General features: G+C 44.4%; 1 protein-coding gene and 1 pseudogene across 1 annotated transcript; one reads left to right on the forward strand and one right to left on the reverse strand.

Moving 5' to 3' along the window:
• Window positions 1-429: 429 nt before the first annotated feature.
• On the reverse strand, window positions 430-14,140 carry LOC121024431 (collectrin-like). The gene is made up of 4 exons (XM_040466652.1): window positions 13,567-14,140; window positions 13,205-13,263; window positions 9,352-9,437; window positions 430-544 (listed from the first exon to the last, which is right to left on the reverse strand). The coding sequence occupies exons 1-4, from the start codon at window positions 13,622-13,624 to the stop codon at window positions 445-447; spliced, it is 303 nt and encodes a 100-aa protein (XP_040322586.1). The 5' UTR covers window positions 13,625-14,140; the 3' UTR covers window positions 430-444.
• LOC121024432 (uncharacterized) lies at window positions 10,430-10,513 on the forward strand (annotated as a pseudogene).
• Window positions 14,141-14,541: the final 401 nt, after the last annotated feature.

Below are 14,541 nucleotides of genomic sequence, written 5' to 3' on the forward strand. Positions count from 1 at the left end.
TGTGGGTGTGAACGCATCCAGCCACCCTGCGGTGGCACTTGAGAGTGTGTCCTGGAGCATAGTGTGCCTCCAAGAAACTCTTTTGCACACACCACACACACACACACACATACACACACACACACACACACACAGATTGGCAAGGATGTTCTCCCCAGCACTCTTTGTCAGAGCAGACAACTGGATAACCTAAATGCCCACCAGTAGGGGATGATAAAGTAAATGCGCTACATTCTGTCAAGGGAAGACTGTTCCACGAACTCAAGGAAAGAAACAGCCCAAGGATTCTCCACTCCTGGGCTACCAGGCCACATAATTCTGTGCAGGGCAGGGTGTTTAGCAGCACACCCAGCCCCGATCGCCCACAGATCAACAGGCCCGCCTCCGGTGGTGACAATCCAAATCGTCTCCAGGCATTGCCAAATATCCCCCGAGGGGCAAAAATCACCCCCAGTTGGAAATCACTGAACTAGAGCTACATGTCTTACAACATGTTGCATTGCAGAAATACACTGGTGAATGAAAAGATGGGGAGTGGGATATTCTGTGTAGCACATGCCATTGATATAATTTAAACAAATGCAAAGGAATATTGCTGGAAACATAGGGGAGGCCAAAAAGCGGATAAGAGGTCACCTGGACACTTTGCCTATATTGTTCTTTCCATCTAAAGCCTCTTTAATTACTGTTCAAACATGAATTTCATGGCATTCCCCCTTCAGAGAGTCAGAGAATGCGCTGTAAACAAGGCAAAGTCCCTTCTCCTGTGCTACCTAAGTGGGGTCAGTACCCTACCCACATAGGAAGCACTTATAAAAATCCTCCAAAGTGTCACGGTCTTGAAAACGAAGGCTGACCAAGGTCATGAAAACCAAAGGAAGATACAGAAACTGTCTCCATCACTACAGTGATCACTACAGAGGCATAGATTCTGGAACATAAGAAGGACATTAGTCGAAAAGGGAAGAGGGTCTGAAAATTCCATAGTTTAGTGACATTGAACCAATGATAGTTTCTTAGTTTTGATATATCTATCACAGTTATTTAACATGACAGTATTAGGGAAACGGGGGAAGAGTCTGGAGCAGAGTTTCTCAAAGTCGGAACTATTAACATTTTAGGCTGGATGAGTCTTACTAATGGGAGGCTGTGTATTCTTCTGGAGGATGTATAGCACATCCTCGGCCTCTACACGTTCAAGGCCAGTGTTGCTTGTGGGAGGCTGTCTATTCTTCTGGAGGACGTATGGCACATCCTTGGCCTCCACATGTTCGAGGCCAGTAGCATATGCAGTTGTGAAAAGCAAAATACCTCCAGGCACTTCTAAATATCCTTGGGCACAGTGGAGGGATGAAATCCCCCCAGGTTGAGGACCACTGATACATAGGATCTCTCTAGATTTTCTCTGCAAGTCTTTTCTAAATACATATATTTTTTCTATTCAAATACACAAATACAGGAGCAAAGCCGTTATTTTAAAGTTGCCAGTGCACAGTAAAATGATCTATAAGAATAAGACAAGGCAGTGGATCAATAATAGTTTTTACTATTTTCATTGATGAAGAGATAATAGATGCAAATGTACTTTGAAAATGGAAAGAGTCACATTCAAATGCAAGACACTGGCATCCATCGGCATAAGGGTGGTCTTAATTACGTAAAATGTCTGGACGTGAGTTCCGTTACGTGTTCACATGTATCAAGGATTTATCAGGGAGCCTCCAAGTGTGCTGGAGTCCTAAGAAGCACCGTTTCCATCACTTCTCCAAGATGGGTGTGAGCGCAAAGGGGAATCGTTTTAGCTGCCGAGGGTGCTCAACTCAAGAACACTAAGTATCCCACCCACATGGTGGTTCCTCCAGTACAAGAAGACTAGGGTTTTTAGCAAGCAAAAGTAACCCTGTGCTCAACAAATACCAACCACAGAAATACAATTGCTGAGAAGTGTTGATATTTTTGTTCAGATCCAGGCAGTGAAGCGGGAATGAGTAAGGGCACGCCCTAAAGTAGCAAGGTTGTGGGCAAAGGCCAGGGAAAAGCACGCCCTGCTTCTGGAGAAGGTTGTAGAAGAAGGCAGAGAAACACCCGTGGGCTGGGGTGGCCTCCTTATTTGGATGATGCTTGCAGAAATGAACTGTGATGTCTTGGTTCCCCCAAGAGTAAGAAAGTGAGGCCCAACAAGAGAAAACCCAGGCAGTGCACAGCTACTGCCACTATGGCCATCGACACCATGGCCATCAGGGGAGTCTCCACGAGGATGGAAGAAGAGCAGAAATGGGTGGCTGAGCACTGTTTTCCTGTGTCCACTGTACCCTAAAAGAGACAGGCCTGTGGCTTAGGCCTGGATGGTAAGCATGCTTCACTCACTCACAAATGTGTACCGAAAACAGGCGTAGGTTAGCCAATGTGGTCAGGGATGGTGAGGAAAAGAGTTCCTGCTGCAAGGGCTCTTAGATTCCATGACCCTTCTCATAAGTGCCAGGTGCAGGAGTTTAGTGGCAAGACCCTTGAACACCAAGGTCACGGTGTCTTGAACCAGTGAGAAGATTAAAAACCAAAGTAGAGGCCAATACTTCCCGAGATGTCTGAGTTGACTCCGAAGATTCCATACCCCATCTAAGAATGGACCCAGGACGGCCAGGAGGGCAAAGGGCTTCTAGATTTCATGTGGTTTGTCCACAGTCTGTGTCAGGAGGTTCTCTAATCCCTGTCCTGATATGAACTTCATTGTGTCCAGGCAAAGAACACCCTCTTTAATTTTATCAGCTGCGGGGTCACCTGGGACACTATCTAAAATACTCAGTTTGTCTGCAGCACAAGCCTTCTCTGGGCCCTGGGACAGGAGGGCAAGGCCCAAGTCTGTGCTGCGCTGCGAGCCCCTGTGTTCCTGCGGTGTGGCCCGAGTAGGCACTCAGTGAGTGAGTGAGTGAGAAGTGGGTGGATGAATTAATGGAATGGAGAAATGAACTCCATTATTTCTATGATATTCTGAGAGACAAACTGGGAAAGTGAATTGGGCCAAGACCAAATGGAAAGGGGGGAATGAAAGGAGGGAGGTTACTTCCCCAAAACTTTGTTTACACAACCACAGATACTCAGACAACACAATAGTAGCCGAGCTCTCTCGCATAAGAAGACTCCTGATACGGTGTAGATAGGGGTAGCCGAGAGGAAGTGTAACTGTGAGGGAAGCTGGTAGTCAAATGGAAGTAACATGAAGACTGGTCCTACAGACCTCAGTAGTAATGTCCTTGGCGACCAAAGGATACAAATTCCTCCCATTCTGGCTTATGTACCACGGGTGTGACTTCTCCCTGGCCTTGCTCCAAATGTGACCACATGGAACGTCCTCGAAGATTTACACAAAATGAGACCCTAATCAAACAACAAGCACCTAGTGAGCTAAGCACGTCTTTGTAAAGTTTATTTTGATGTATTAAGTAAACTGAAATGCCTACGTCTTAAGAGTTCTCGTCACAAGAAACAAATGCTGAAACTATGTGTAATGATAGATGTTAACTAGATTTCTTGTGGCGATCGTTTTGCGACATACACAAATATTGCATCGTTATGTTGTCTGCCAATGACTAACCCAATGTGGTAGGTCCATTATACTTCAATGTAAAAACTAATTACTAAACTCAAATGCCAGGAGCACAACTAAAGGGAAATGCTACATTTTTGAAATTGTAAATATAGATGGGTTTGCTGGAATTATTGGAATTTGCTTCAATAATCACTTTGCCCAACTCTCTTATGAAGTAATAACATTTACATATACCCTAATGGCTTCTCAAGCAAATCCTGAAAAGGTAAAAATGTGCACTCCCTTTCCTCAAGTGTGGAAAGCCTTGGTTTTATACTAATCCTCTACGATTTGGCTCCCCTGCCATTTCTCCTCAATGGCGCCAGACAGGGCCACCTGCATCCAAGGGGTGGTAAGAATCAGGCCTCTTGTTTCTGGAAACCAAAGGCCTAAATAGGAGCTGGGCTGCTGTTTTATAAGCACAAGACCATTAATCCCCTTACCGTGGACACAACAGCACGTTGTTCCTTTTTAGATCACAAGACTTGTCCTTGAATAACTAGGCAGAGGGAGAAATTCATTCCGTGCTCTACACCGTGAAAATCGGAAAGAAAACGGCATGCCTGAGGTAGACTTCTCCCTCTGTTGCTCCAAATGATACATTATCCTAAAAGCCAATAAATATTTAAGCAAACTGGGCAGGTAAATGTCCCAGCTGACTTGGGAATTAGACTAGAGTTTAACCTTGGATTATATTTCTCCAGAAAATGCCTTCAAACATTTAAGTTTTTCTGTGAAACTATTTTAGTAAATCTGGCCTAAACCTTACTGTAATCACTTGAAAACATCTAGCTGCCATCTTCTTCAAATTCACGAGAAATCTTCACACAGTCTGATCTCGTGAACCCAGAACTTTCTATCTTTGAAATTTCTCCATACATCTTCTATTCTGCCTTGAAGAGAATCCAGGAAGTAGCAAGAAAAGCAAGATATCAAGATTTAAGTAATGACTTTGAAGGAACTGTCTTGTTTTGGTCACCTTCAGTCCACCTGCCTACCACTTCTCCCACGCCCTGCTTCCTCAATGTGGGCGCTATGCTGTGTGGGACCTGGTTTTATCCATCAACTTAATGTCAGGGCCGAGCACACCCAGTAGACTTGAGTAGAGCCTCCTCAACTCTACGGATTCCAGCACAGCCATGCAGTTCACAGGCTGGCCTCAGTAGACCACGGGGCAGAAACAGGTTTCTGTTTCTCACCCCTCTGCCTTTCCCTGCCCTGTCAGCTCTGCCTCCTTCTTCCTTGACAGCATCTGAAGCAAATGGTGTAGCTTTCCAGTCACTTCTCCTTATTAAAAAGATCAGGGTAGGTGAATCAAAACTCGGATCAAAACGGTCTTCCTGCCTGACACACAGCTTCTCTCCGTCCAGCAGTGCTGACCTGAGTGGAGTGCACCACTGATGTAGTCTCTGTGCACACTTACCTCCCCACCCCACCCCCCGCACGTGTCCCTTCCGCCCCCCACCTGCTTCATCCTGCTCATTTAGGGATGGAAAGGGAGACGGGAGAGGGCTGCGGGCACGAAGGACGGAAACAACAGAGTTCTCTGTCCTTAGCCAGGGCTCTCTATGGGTCCCTCTGGCTGTTCACCGTTCGGGGTCCTCCGTTGAGGTGGCTTCCTCGCGTTCTCCATTCAGAGCGCCTTGCGGGGCCCCCGGGGAGCTGTCCGGGGACCTGTCTGGGGACCTTTGCACCGCATCTTCCCCTAACGCAGGTGACGCACTCTGATCAACTTCCTCCATCCCCCCTCTGCTCGGCCTCCAGTGGTGCACTGCCAGCCTTGACCCCCTGCCTCCTCCTGCCCTGAGGTTGGTTCTCAGCCCCAAAGCCAGGGACTCCATCCAGCTCCCTCCCGCAGCCTCTGCTTGCTCTCGGGAATCCATTCAAGGGCAGACCGCTTGCAGAGCCGTCCTCTCCCACCCAATGACAGGAGCTCCAGCCTGCCTTCCACCTTGAGACTTCTCCAGCTACAAGGCAGGCCTCAGTGACTGGCTTCACCATCATGCACGTGGGGGTGCATCTGACAGGAAATCATATGCCGGTCTCTCCTCTACAGACAACTCCACTCTCGGTGAGCAATTCTCTACCTGACTCGAGGTAGACAGGGACACAAGCAAGGGTAACACTCAAAGCACATACTCGCTAGTGTGGCATGGGCACCACCTCATCTGAATGGGTCCAGTTGTCAGCACCCCACGTGGCTGCATGGTGTGTACGTGCTGGAACCCACTCCTGCCTGTTCCTGTCCTATGGGGGAGGGAGTGGAAATGTCACAGCCTCTCTGCAGGCCCGCACCCCCGGCCTCTCTGACCCTCTAGCCTTCTCTCCCACTGCCTGCTGGGGTTGGGTGAGGGTGACTGGATCCGTTCAGTGTCCTACCAGTCCTGTGTGAACGCCGCCAGGACCTCTCTCTAGGAAAAACCTCCTCTTGCATGGTCAGTCAAGGTCATACTGGATCAAGGATATATCGATCGTAGGTTTCCAAATATGCAAAAGCATCCTCAGGACATACTGAGCTCTGTGTCACAGGAGGCGGTCAAGCTTGATACAAGAGATATCGTAGCCAGGACCGGATAACAGGTGGAATGAAAATGAGGGTATCCATTATTCTGATTATTATTTGATTATCTTTAGTGAGCTACTGTGTACATTTTCAATTCTGTACATCTCAGCATCTTCAAGTTTTCTGCAATATTCATAAAATAAGCAACGAGGAAAAATAAGTAAATAAATAGTGAATGTCGCAGATCTGGATCCCTGAAGCCATCCCGGAAATGGGTATTTGCCACTGGAGGGGTCTGCTAGGGCGGCTGTAACAAATACTATAGACTGTGTGGCTTAAGCCACAGAAATGTATTTTCTTACAATTCTGGACGCTAGAAGTCTCAGATCAGGGTGTGGTCAGGGTTGATTTCTTCTGGGGCTTCTTTCTTTGGCTTGTGGATGGCTGCCCTCTCCCGTCTTACCTGGGCTTTCCTCTGTGCACACCTGTGTCCTAATCTCTTCTTCTTATAAGGACACCATTCGTAGTGGATTAAAGCCCACCTATAGGACCTCATCTTACATTAATTACCTCTTTAAGGACCCTATCTCCAAATACAATCACACTCTGAGCTATGAGGGGTTAGGACTTGAACGCGTGAATTTTTTGGGGGGGTGAGGGGACACAATTCATCCCATAGCAGCTCCCCTGCAGAATTTATTTTGTCCCTCGCTGGCACCAAAAGGCCTCTCTAAGGCAGAAGAGTTAAAACCTGACCCGGTAGCCGGGCTACTGGTGTCTTCCATCCAGCCACCACACTCGCGAGAGGCAGCCTCTCTGCAAAGTTGTTTTCAATCCCGTCTTGCATTTTGTGCTGCCCTTTCCCACAGCGGCAGCCCGTTCACGTAAGGATGCAGCCTTCTTTACGGCAGTGCATGTAGAATGGGGCTCAGCTACTGAATTGCATCTTAAACACCTCCTGGTTCATTAAGCAGCCCTCATCACTCAGCCTCCCGACAGCAGTACTGCTGGCTCTCACACTGCCTGTGCTTTTACAGGAAAAAATTTGTTGACCCCTGATAAAGTTTTGCACTTTTTCACTTGTTTAAAGGACACTGGCAACAAAGGCTTCCGTATATCTCGTGCACCCAATTCCAAGTGAAACATGTTTGCAAGTCAACAAGATCAGATATTCACAGATGTATACAATGCCCTAAGTTCATAAAGAAAAATTCAAAAGTGAATTCTTCAAAATTCATCTAAAATGTTACATGTTTAAATTAACTTTTCGAAACGATGGGAAACATCTGGTTTAATGTAGTCATTTACAACGTTTAACATAGGCACCCAGAGGAAGTAACAATACCATGAACACAACAATGTGTAAAACCTGCTGAACAAGAAAAGGAAAGGATAAAGAGACTATTTGCAGGGGTTGGGGGTTGCATTGTAAGATGATTGGGGGAGGGGGGGTTTCTTATATGTTTCCTTTTCAAATTTCTGCAAAGCAATCACCTCATTTTTTTGAAAAAGGTTATGATAAACAACTGTGGAAAGAGTGCTGCAGCTTAAAAGGCAGATGATAAACACAAAAATATATGTTTTTCTGCAACTCTATAAAATAGGAGTAGAGTTCACTTTGGACACAATTTTCTTTTCCCCTACACCTCCTTTTTCTAATTTTTTGAATCATGTGAATATATTACCTATTTTTAAATATTTATGTGTACGTGTGTACACAGAAATACATATATCATATGTTTACTTTGCTCCCTCAAATTCTATTCTTCTGTTTCCTTCTTCATAGTCACAGTCCATGCATAATATATTGTGGGTTTCAGGTATGCCAATTAATAGTGATCCTATTTGTCAGGTTCTGAATCATTACAGAATTTAGACAAAAGAATAAAGCAGCTAGGAGACCAAAATGAAAGGCCAGGTTGGAGGACACAGCTTTAATCAGCAGGAAAATTTTCTTCCTAATTAAAAAAAAATCCTGAATGGAGATAAATTCATCTACAGTGTCCCATGTAGAGCTGAACTAGGGCACCCATTGCACATACAGGAGTAATATGCAAGATATTTAACACCCTATATGATATGGCACCTACCAACAGCAACAGTCCTCATCTGTAAACAGCACATACACCTGTAAGGCTGTACAGAACATACAGGTATATGTGCCTGCCCATGCAGGGCCTAATTCTGGACTCAGTGTAGGGAGTAGCACAGAAAACCACCTGCTGTCTAAGGGCAAGCCAGGTCCTAAAGAGAAGGGAGCTGCAGACAGCTTCTCCTTCCAGCTCACCAATTGGGTCAGCCTTTTCTCCTCTTGAGGGGAAGAAGGAGAGAGGGAGTAGACAGAAACCAGGAGTGTTACCAGCATCACAAATAGACACGAAAGGAAACATCACAAATACAGAAGAATAGAAAAAATGTAAAACTGTTAACACTTGTACTAAAGCTTCTAAGAAAATAACCAAGGTGCTATGACAGATATCAACAGTGGAATGAACCTATACATATTTATTTCCAAAATGAGTGCTATGGACTGATTTGTTCCCCTTCCCCAAAATTCCTATGTTGAAGCCTGAACCCACCCCCCCCCATATGACTGTATTTGGAGATGGGGCCAGTGAGGAGATAATTACAGTTAAATATGGTCATAAGGGTGCAACCTTGATAGGAGTAGTGTCCTCATTAGAAGCGACACCTGAGAACTCACTCTCCGCCCCCTTCCAATGCCCCCTCAACAGAGGTCACATGAGAACAAAGTTCTAGTGGCATCTGTTAGGCAAGAGAAGAGGACTTGGAATGAGATCTATCTTGCCAGCACCTTGATCTTGGCCTTGCAGTCTCCAGAACTGTCTGGCATTTAAGCCACCACTGGGTGTGGTATTTTGTTATGGCAGCCCTAGCAAACTAATACGATGAGAGTAGAGTTTTTTTTTTTTCTTTCTTCCTTCCTTCCTTTGTAGCTATCTATCTATCTATCCATCTACAAGAGAAATTATATGTATACAATAGGAATGTATAAAAAGCTTATGACATATGACTACCTCTAGAAGTTTTTATCATCATAGCACCTATTGAACAAAGAGCATCGTTGGAACATGATATAAACTGTAAGGTGAGCTAGATTACAAAAGTTTTTTTAATGTTAAAATTGAGATCCTTTTCAAAAATGAAGTTAAATAATTACTTTCAAGATAGAATTTGGAATTAATGCATGCCTCAAATACTACTGCAAATAACCAATTAAGATTTTTTACTGTGTACTTACTCTGTCGTTTCTCTGTTGGGAACTTTCCTCATGGAGAAAGCCACCATTGCTTTGAAGAGATATTCCTCATTTGTATCCCAGGCATACTAAGAGAGAAGTAAAACAGAAAATGTAAAAAGGCATAGGATGAAAAATGGTCCATTGCAATTTAATTGTGGCCACCATGGTATTAATCAGTGCCTGCCTCTCTCTCTCTCCCCCACCCCCATCTTACTCATACACTAAAGACTGGAGACCAAGATAAATCATATCACAATAATGTTCAGGATAGGCTTTCTTGGACATTCTATCATTCCAAGTGTGGTGTATTTTCCATTGCATCATCTTCTTCACAATCTGCAGTATTAGTAACCCGTCAACAAATAGTCCATTTGGACATCCCATCCTGGACATTTACAGGACATATACATCATTCCTCCCTTTCTCTCTTCCCTCATAAACTGATTACTTCTCTTAGCTTCCTTTCCTTTACTAACATTGGTACAATTTTTCTTTCCATTTTCTTAGCTGGAAACTTGAGTGTGTGTGCATATAATGGATTGAACTGTGCCCCCGCAAAATGTATATGTTGAAGTCCTAACCCCCAGTACCTCATTGTAACCATATTTGTAATGTAACCATATTTGGAGACAGTGTCTTTAGAGATGACTAAGTTTAAATGAGGCCATTAGGGTAGACCCTAATCTAGTATGACTGGTGTCCTGGCAAGAACAGGAAATTTGGACACAGCCACATACAGAGGGAAGACAGCAATCTATAAGCCAAAGGCAGAGGCCTAGAACAGATCCTTCTCTCATAGCCCTCAGAAGGAACCAACCCTGCTGAGACCCTGATCTTGGACTTCTAGCCTCCAGTACGAAGAGAAAATAATTTTCTGTTGTTTAAGCCACCCAGTTCATGGCACTTTGTTAGAGCAGCCCTAGTGAACTGATGTGGCTAACCACATATTTGCGGTGAGTAATCAAGTACGAATGGAGAAAGTCACAAAACAGGGTTTGTTGGTTTAACTCTAAGTTCATGATGTCCTACTCCCAAATTGCTTGGGAATCCCTTAGGTTTCTCCATCAGTTTTCTCTCTAGCTTTGCGCAGTGGTAGTATCGTAGCCAATGAGGTTTATCCGAGGCCCAATTATTGCTAATTGAAAACTTTTCCCAGTTTCTCTCTCTCGTGGTTCACAGTGACTATCTTGGACCTCTTTCGGCTCCCCTTGCACCAAACTCAGTGCTTTCCCTCACACCTCACACTCACACAGATGTTCTTATCTCCTAATTTACAGATATATACTCAAGTCATCAATTTAAACTCCCCCGTTTTTCTGACACCAAATAAAAAACTCGCGCTATAGACATACATGCTATCCACCTCCTCCCCCGAAAGGCCAGATGTGGTGTTTCTCCTCCCATCAGTGGCCACTGCATCCACTTCTACTAGGAACACTTCCCTCTGCCCTTCTCAGGATCTGAAAGATAACCGTTTCCCCTCTCCTCTGTCCACTGGACTCTGACTTTTAGCAATGCTCAAGCCTCCCCATTACAACAACACCAGAACCAAATTACTTTACTCAATCGTTCTCCCTCCACCTACTGGTGTCTCTCTCCTGCCCTTCACAGCCAACACTCTCAAAGGAGTCGTCATACTCACGTCTTTACGTGCTCACCGTCCACTTATTCTCAACTCCCTCCATCAGCTGCTTTCCAGTTGCACCACTCCACAAAAAGGCTCTCTAAAGTTACCAGTGGCCTCCACATGACGCAGCATGATGAGAGGCCTTCAGCCTCAGCTTGCTCAGCCTGTCAACAGCATCTGACACTCCTGAACACTTCCTTCAACTTGAAGCACTCTCTTCCCTTTTGCAATGCTCATTCTGCTTTTCCTCCTGCCCCTCTGCCCCTTTGGCGGGTTTACCGTTTTCTACAAAGGCTCCAAGTTTTAGAGAACCTCAAAGCTCTATGCTGGACCTTCTCCTCTTGTCATTCTGTACTTTCTCCCTCAGACTGTCATCTAGTCCAGGCTTCCACTCTCACCGAAATGCAAATGGCCCAGGAATGTAGATCTCAAGCCCACTCTGTCCTTGCCTATTCATCAATAATACCTCAAACTCAACAAGTTCAAAATTAAAGCTATGATTTTCTCGTCTGCACCTGGTTTCCTGACTCATAGGTGGGTCATCATCTGCTCAGTTGCATAATTAGAAACTAAAGCTTCATCCTTGACTCCTTCTCCATTCCTCTTTTCTACTCTCATCCCCTCCACTCTGCCTTCCACACTGCGGCCACTGTCTTCCAAACACTAATTCTACCAAAACATCTCTTCCATAAAACCCTCACTTGCTTTAAAGATAATACCGAAGTTTCCTAACGCAGTCCACACATTCTTCAGCCTGATCTCTCCTTCTTGCCCAAGCCCATCACATGCCATGCTCTACTCCACTGCTACAGCTGCCGATGCCCCAGCCTTCCTTCCATCCCCCACTCTCACCAAGTTCCTTCCTGTAACAAGCCTTTGTGTGTGCTGTTCCTTCTACCCTTTTTCCTTTTATTCTCTGGCTCACCTGCACTCATGCTATAGACCTCACAGCAAGTGCCGAGCACTAACGCCCCTGACAAGGCCAAAGCCCCCATGTGCTTCTCCTCCCTGCAATACTTGTCAAGCCTACACATTTCCATTTCATTTACTGAATGTTTGATGGACAACCAATCCTCCCAACAGCGGAAGTGCCACGAGGGCAGAGACAGGTCTGATTTATCTGCCATTGTGTCCCCAGCATTCAGCATAGGGCCTGCCTCAGAGGACCCTGGGATAAGCAACCGACAATCTACTCTCTGCGGTAGAGAGAGTCAATTTTACAGTCAGACTGCCTGGGTTCAAATCTCACCTCTGTCACTTGCTGACTTGAGATCTTGGGCACGTCGCTTCATTTTTTATACCTCGGCTTTCTCATTTACCCAGTGACAACGGGAATGCCCGTACTACCTTTCTCAGAGGGTTGTTGTGAGCACTACATGAACTGATGTGAGTCAAGTGCTTAGAAGGGCCCCCGCTGGAAACTAAACTAAATCCTCAATAAATGCTGCCTGTTACAATGACCATTTCTCGCTGGGTGAATAAAGTAATATATTGGTGAACTGGCCCGCAAACAGAATACATACCTCTAAGTACCTGTAGCATTCTTTGATTGCTTCTACCCTGACACATCTTAATATCACCTTCTATTGGGGAAAATTTTCACAGACCACACAGGGATACTAAAACTAGAATTACACGAATCATCTTATTAATTCGACAGGCTTTATTGCACTTACAGCTACCTGAGCCTAATGAGTATTTTTTAACTTCAATTTCATAAGCACATATTTCATGGTGTTACTTTGATATTTGAGAGGAACTGAAGAAACTGCACGTTAGAATTAGAAAATTTTGGGGCTATGAAACATCTTATATGGGTGGAACCATGCCATCTTTTCAATGACTAGAAAACTGAGGCTCAGAAAATTCAGATGACCATAATGGTGAGGAGCAGAGCCCAAACCAGACCTGAGGGCCTGACTGGGACCCCTTTGCTCCACAGCTTGATTAAAATGTTCAAGTTTGCACAGTTGTTTTGTGTAATACAAAACCTCACAGATTTTCTAGCAGATTTCTAGCACTGCAGATTCAATACCTTAGGCAAAATCATTTTTTAATAATTTCTATTTTACTATTTTTTTTACTTTAACACAGTATCAGATTTGAGGTCTTTCAAATTAATCTATATAACAAGTTTAACATAACTATACAGAGAGGCTCATTACAAGAGAAAGTAGTGTTATTAGCAAACAAAATGAAAAATGAACACACAGTTTCTCCACTTACTGCGTTATCTCCCAGAGCTGTTCTGATACTAAGTCTTACTTTAAAAGCATTTTCTCCATCTGCCAAAAAGAAAAAAAAAAGAGCAGCATTTGATGATAAAAATCTGCCAAAACAGAAGACCAAACGTTTAACCAACTCAAATCAACACAATGCTGAACTTCAGCGAAATCGCCCCAAATACTCCTGAGAGTTTAACTATAATCACCTTACAGGGTTTAAAATTTTCTTTCAAACTCATAAAACAGTCATAGTCTCAACTTTCAGGCCACAACACATCTGCAGATTTAGAAAAAATAAAGAGGTCTTTGTTGTCAATCATTTAGAAAACTGTTAATCTATTTTTAAGTTTCAAGGCTACATACCTGGTTGACAGAGTTCAGCATGAATAGCAGTCACCAGAAAAAAGAGCAGGCACAACATTCTTTCAGAGTGGAAAACACAAGGCAAGCGCAGGGATAAATATCCACCCTCCACTTAAAGCTGCCTTAGCCATTCTGTGACCCGGATTAGAATATTAGAGAAACAATCAAGCCACCACCTACAAGATTTAATGATTAAACCGCATTATTTGGGTTAATACTTAGATAGAAGCAGCCCATCTCCTGTCAGTTATTTACGAAAATCTGTTTGGAAAACAGATTAGCTGTCTTTTCTGGACTCTGGGTTTCCTCTGCTGACTCAAAGTCAGAATCCTCCCCTGCCCTTTCTGTCGTTGTCTGGCTAAGTGCACTGTGGACATTTTCCTTGGCCTCAACTTTCTATCTTGTCAGGGCTGAAGTAGCTGGCTCATAGATAGGCTATCCTAATTTAGAAAACAAACAGCACTCCTTTCTATCTCTGGTGAACAAAGGACGCCCTTCCAAGAATGGTCTCACCTGACTCTCACCTCCACAGATAAACATCCCGAGAGAACTTCCACTTCAAAGGGAATCATTTTGGTCAGCCCTGAGTTCTGCTGGTTGTGTAAATTCCAAGTTAATGACAGAGAGCACTGCTGTCCAATGGAACATTCTGTGATGATGGGAATGTTCTGTATCTGTACTATCCAATATGGTAGCCACCGGACATAGCTGGCTGTTGACCACTTGAAATGAAACTACTGCTGCTGAGAAACCAAATTTTCTCTTAATTTATGTAGAACGTGTGACTAGCAACTACATTGGTCAGTGCATCTGTAGGACTGTCATTAAGAGCCCCCTGCCATGAACTGGGTGTGCTGGATTCTTTCTGTCACCCTCAAAGTAGCACCTCACAGTTGCTGTTGCTCGAATCATCTTACACGTGAGGGAACTGAGGAGCTGGTGTTTAAGGCACTGGTGGCAATGGGGGAAGACGAA

This window comes from Herpailurus yagouaroundi, unplaced genomic scaffold (genome assembly GCF_014898765.1).
Source record: "Herpailurus yagouaroundi ecotype Mexico unplaced genomic scaffold, PumYag 64739, whole genome shotgun sequence".
Taxonomy (NCBI): domain Eukaryota; kingdom Metazoa; phylum Chordata; class Mammalia; order Carnivora; family Felidae; genus Herpailurus; species Herpailurus yagouaroundi.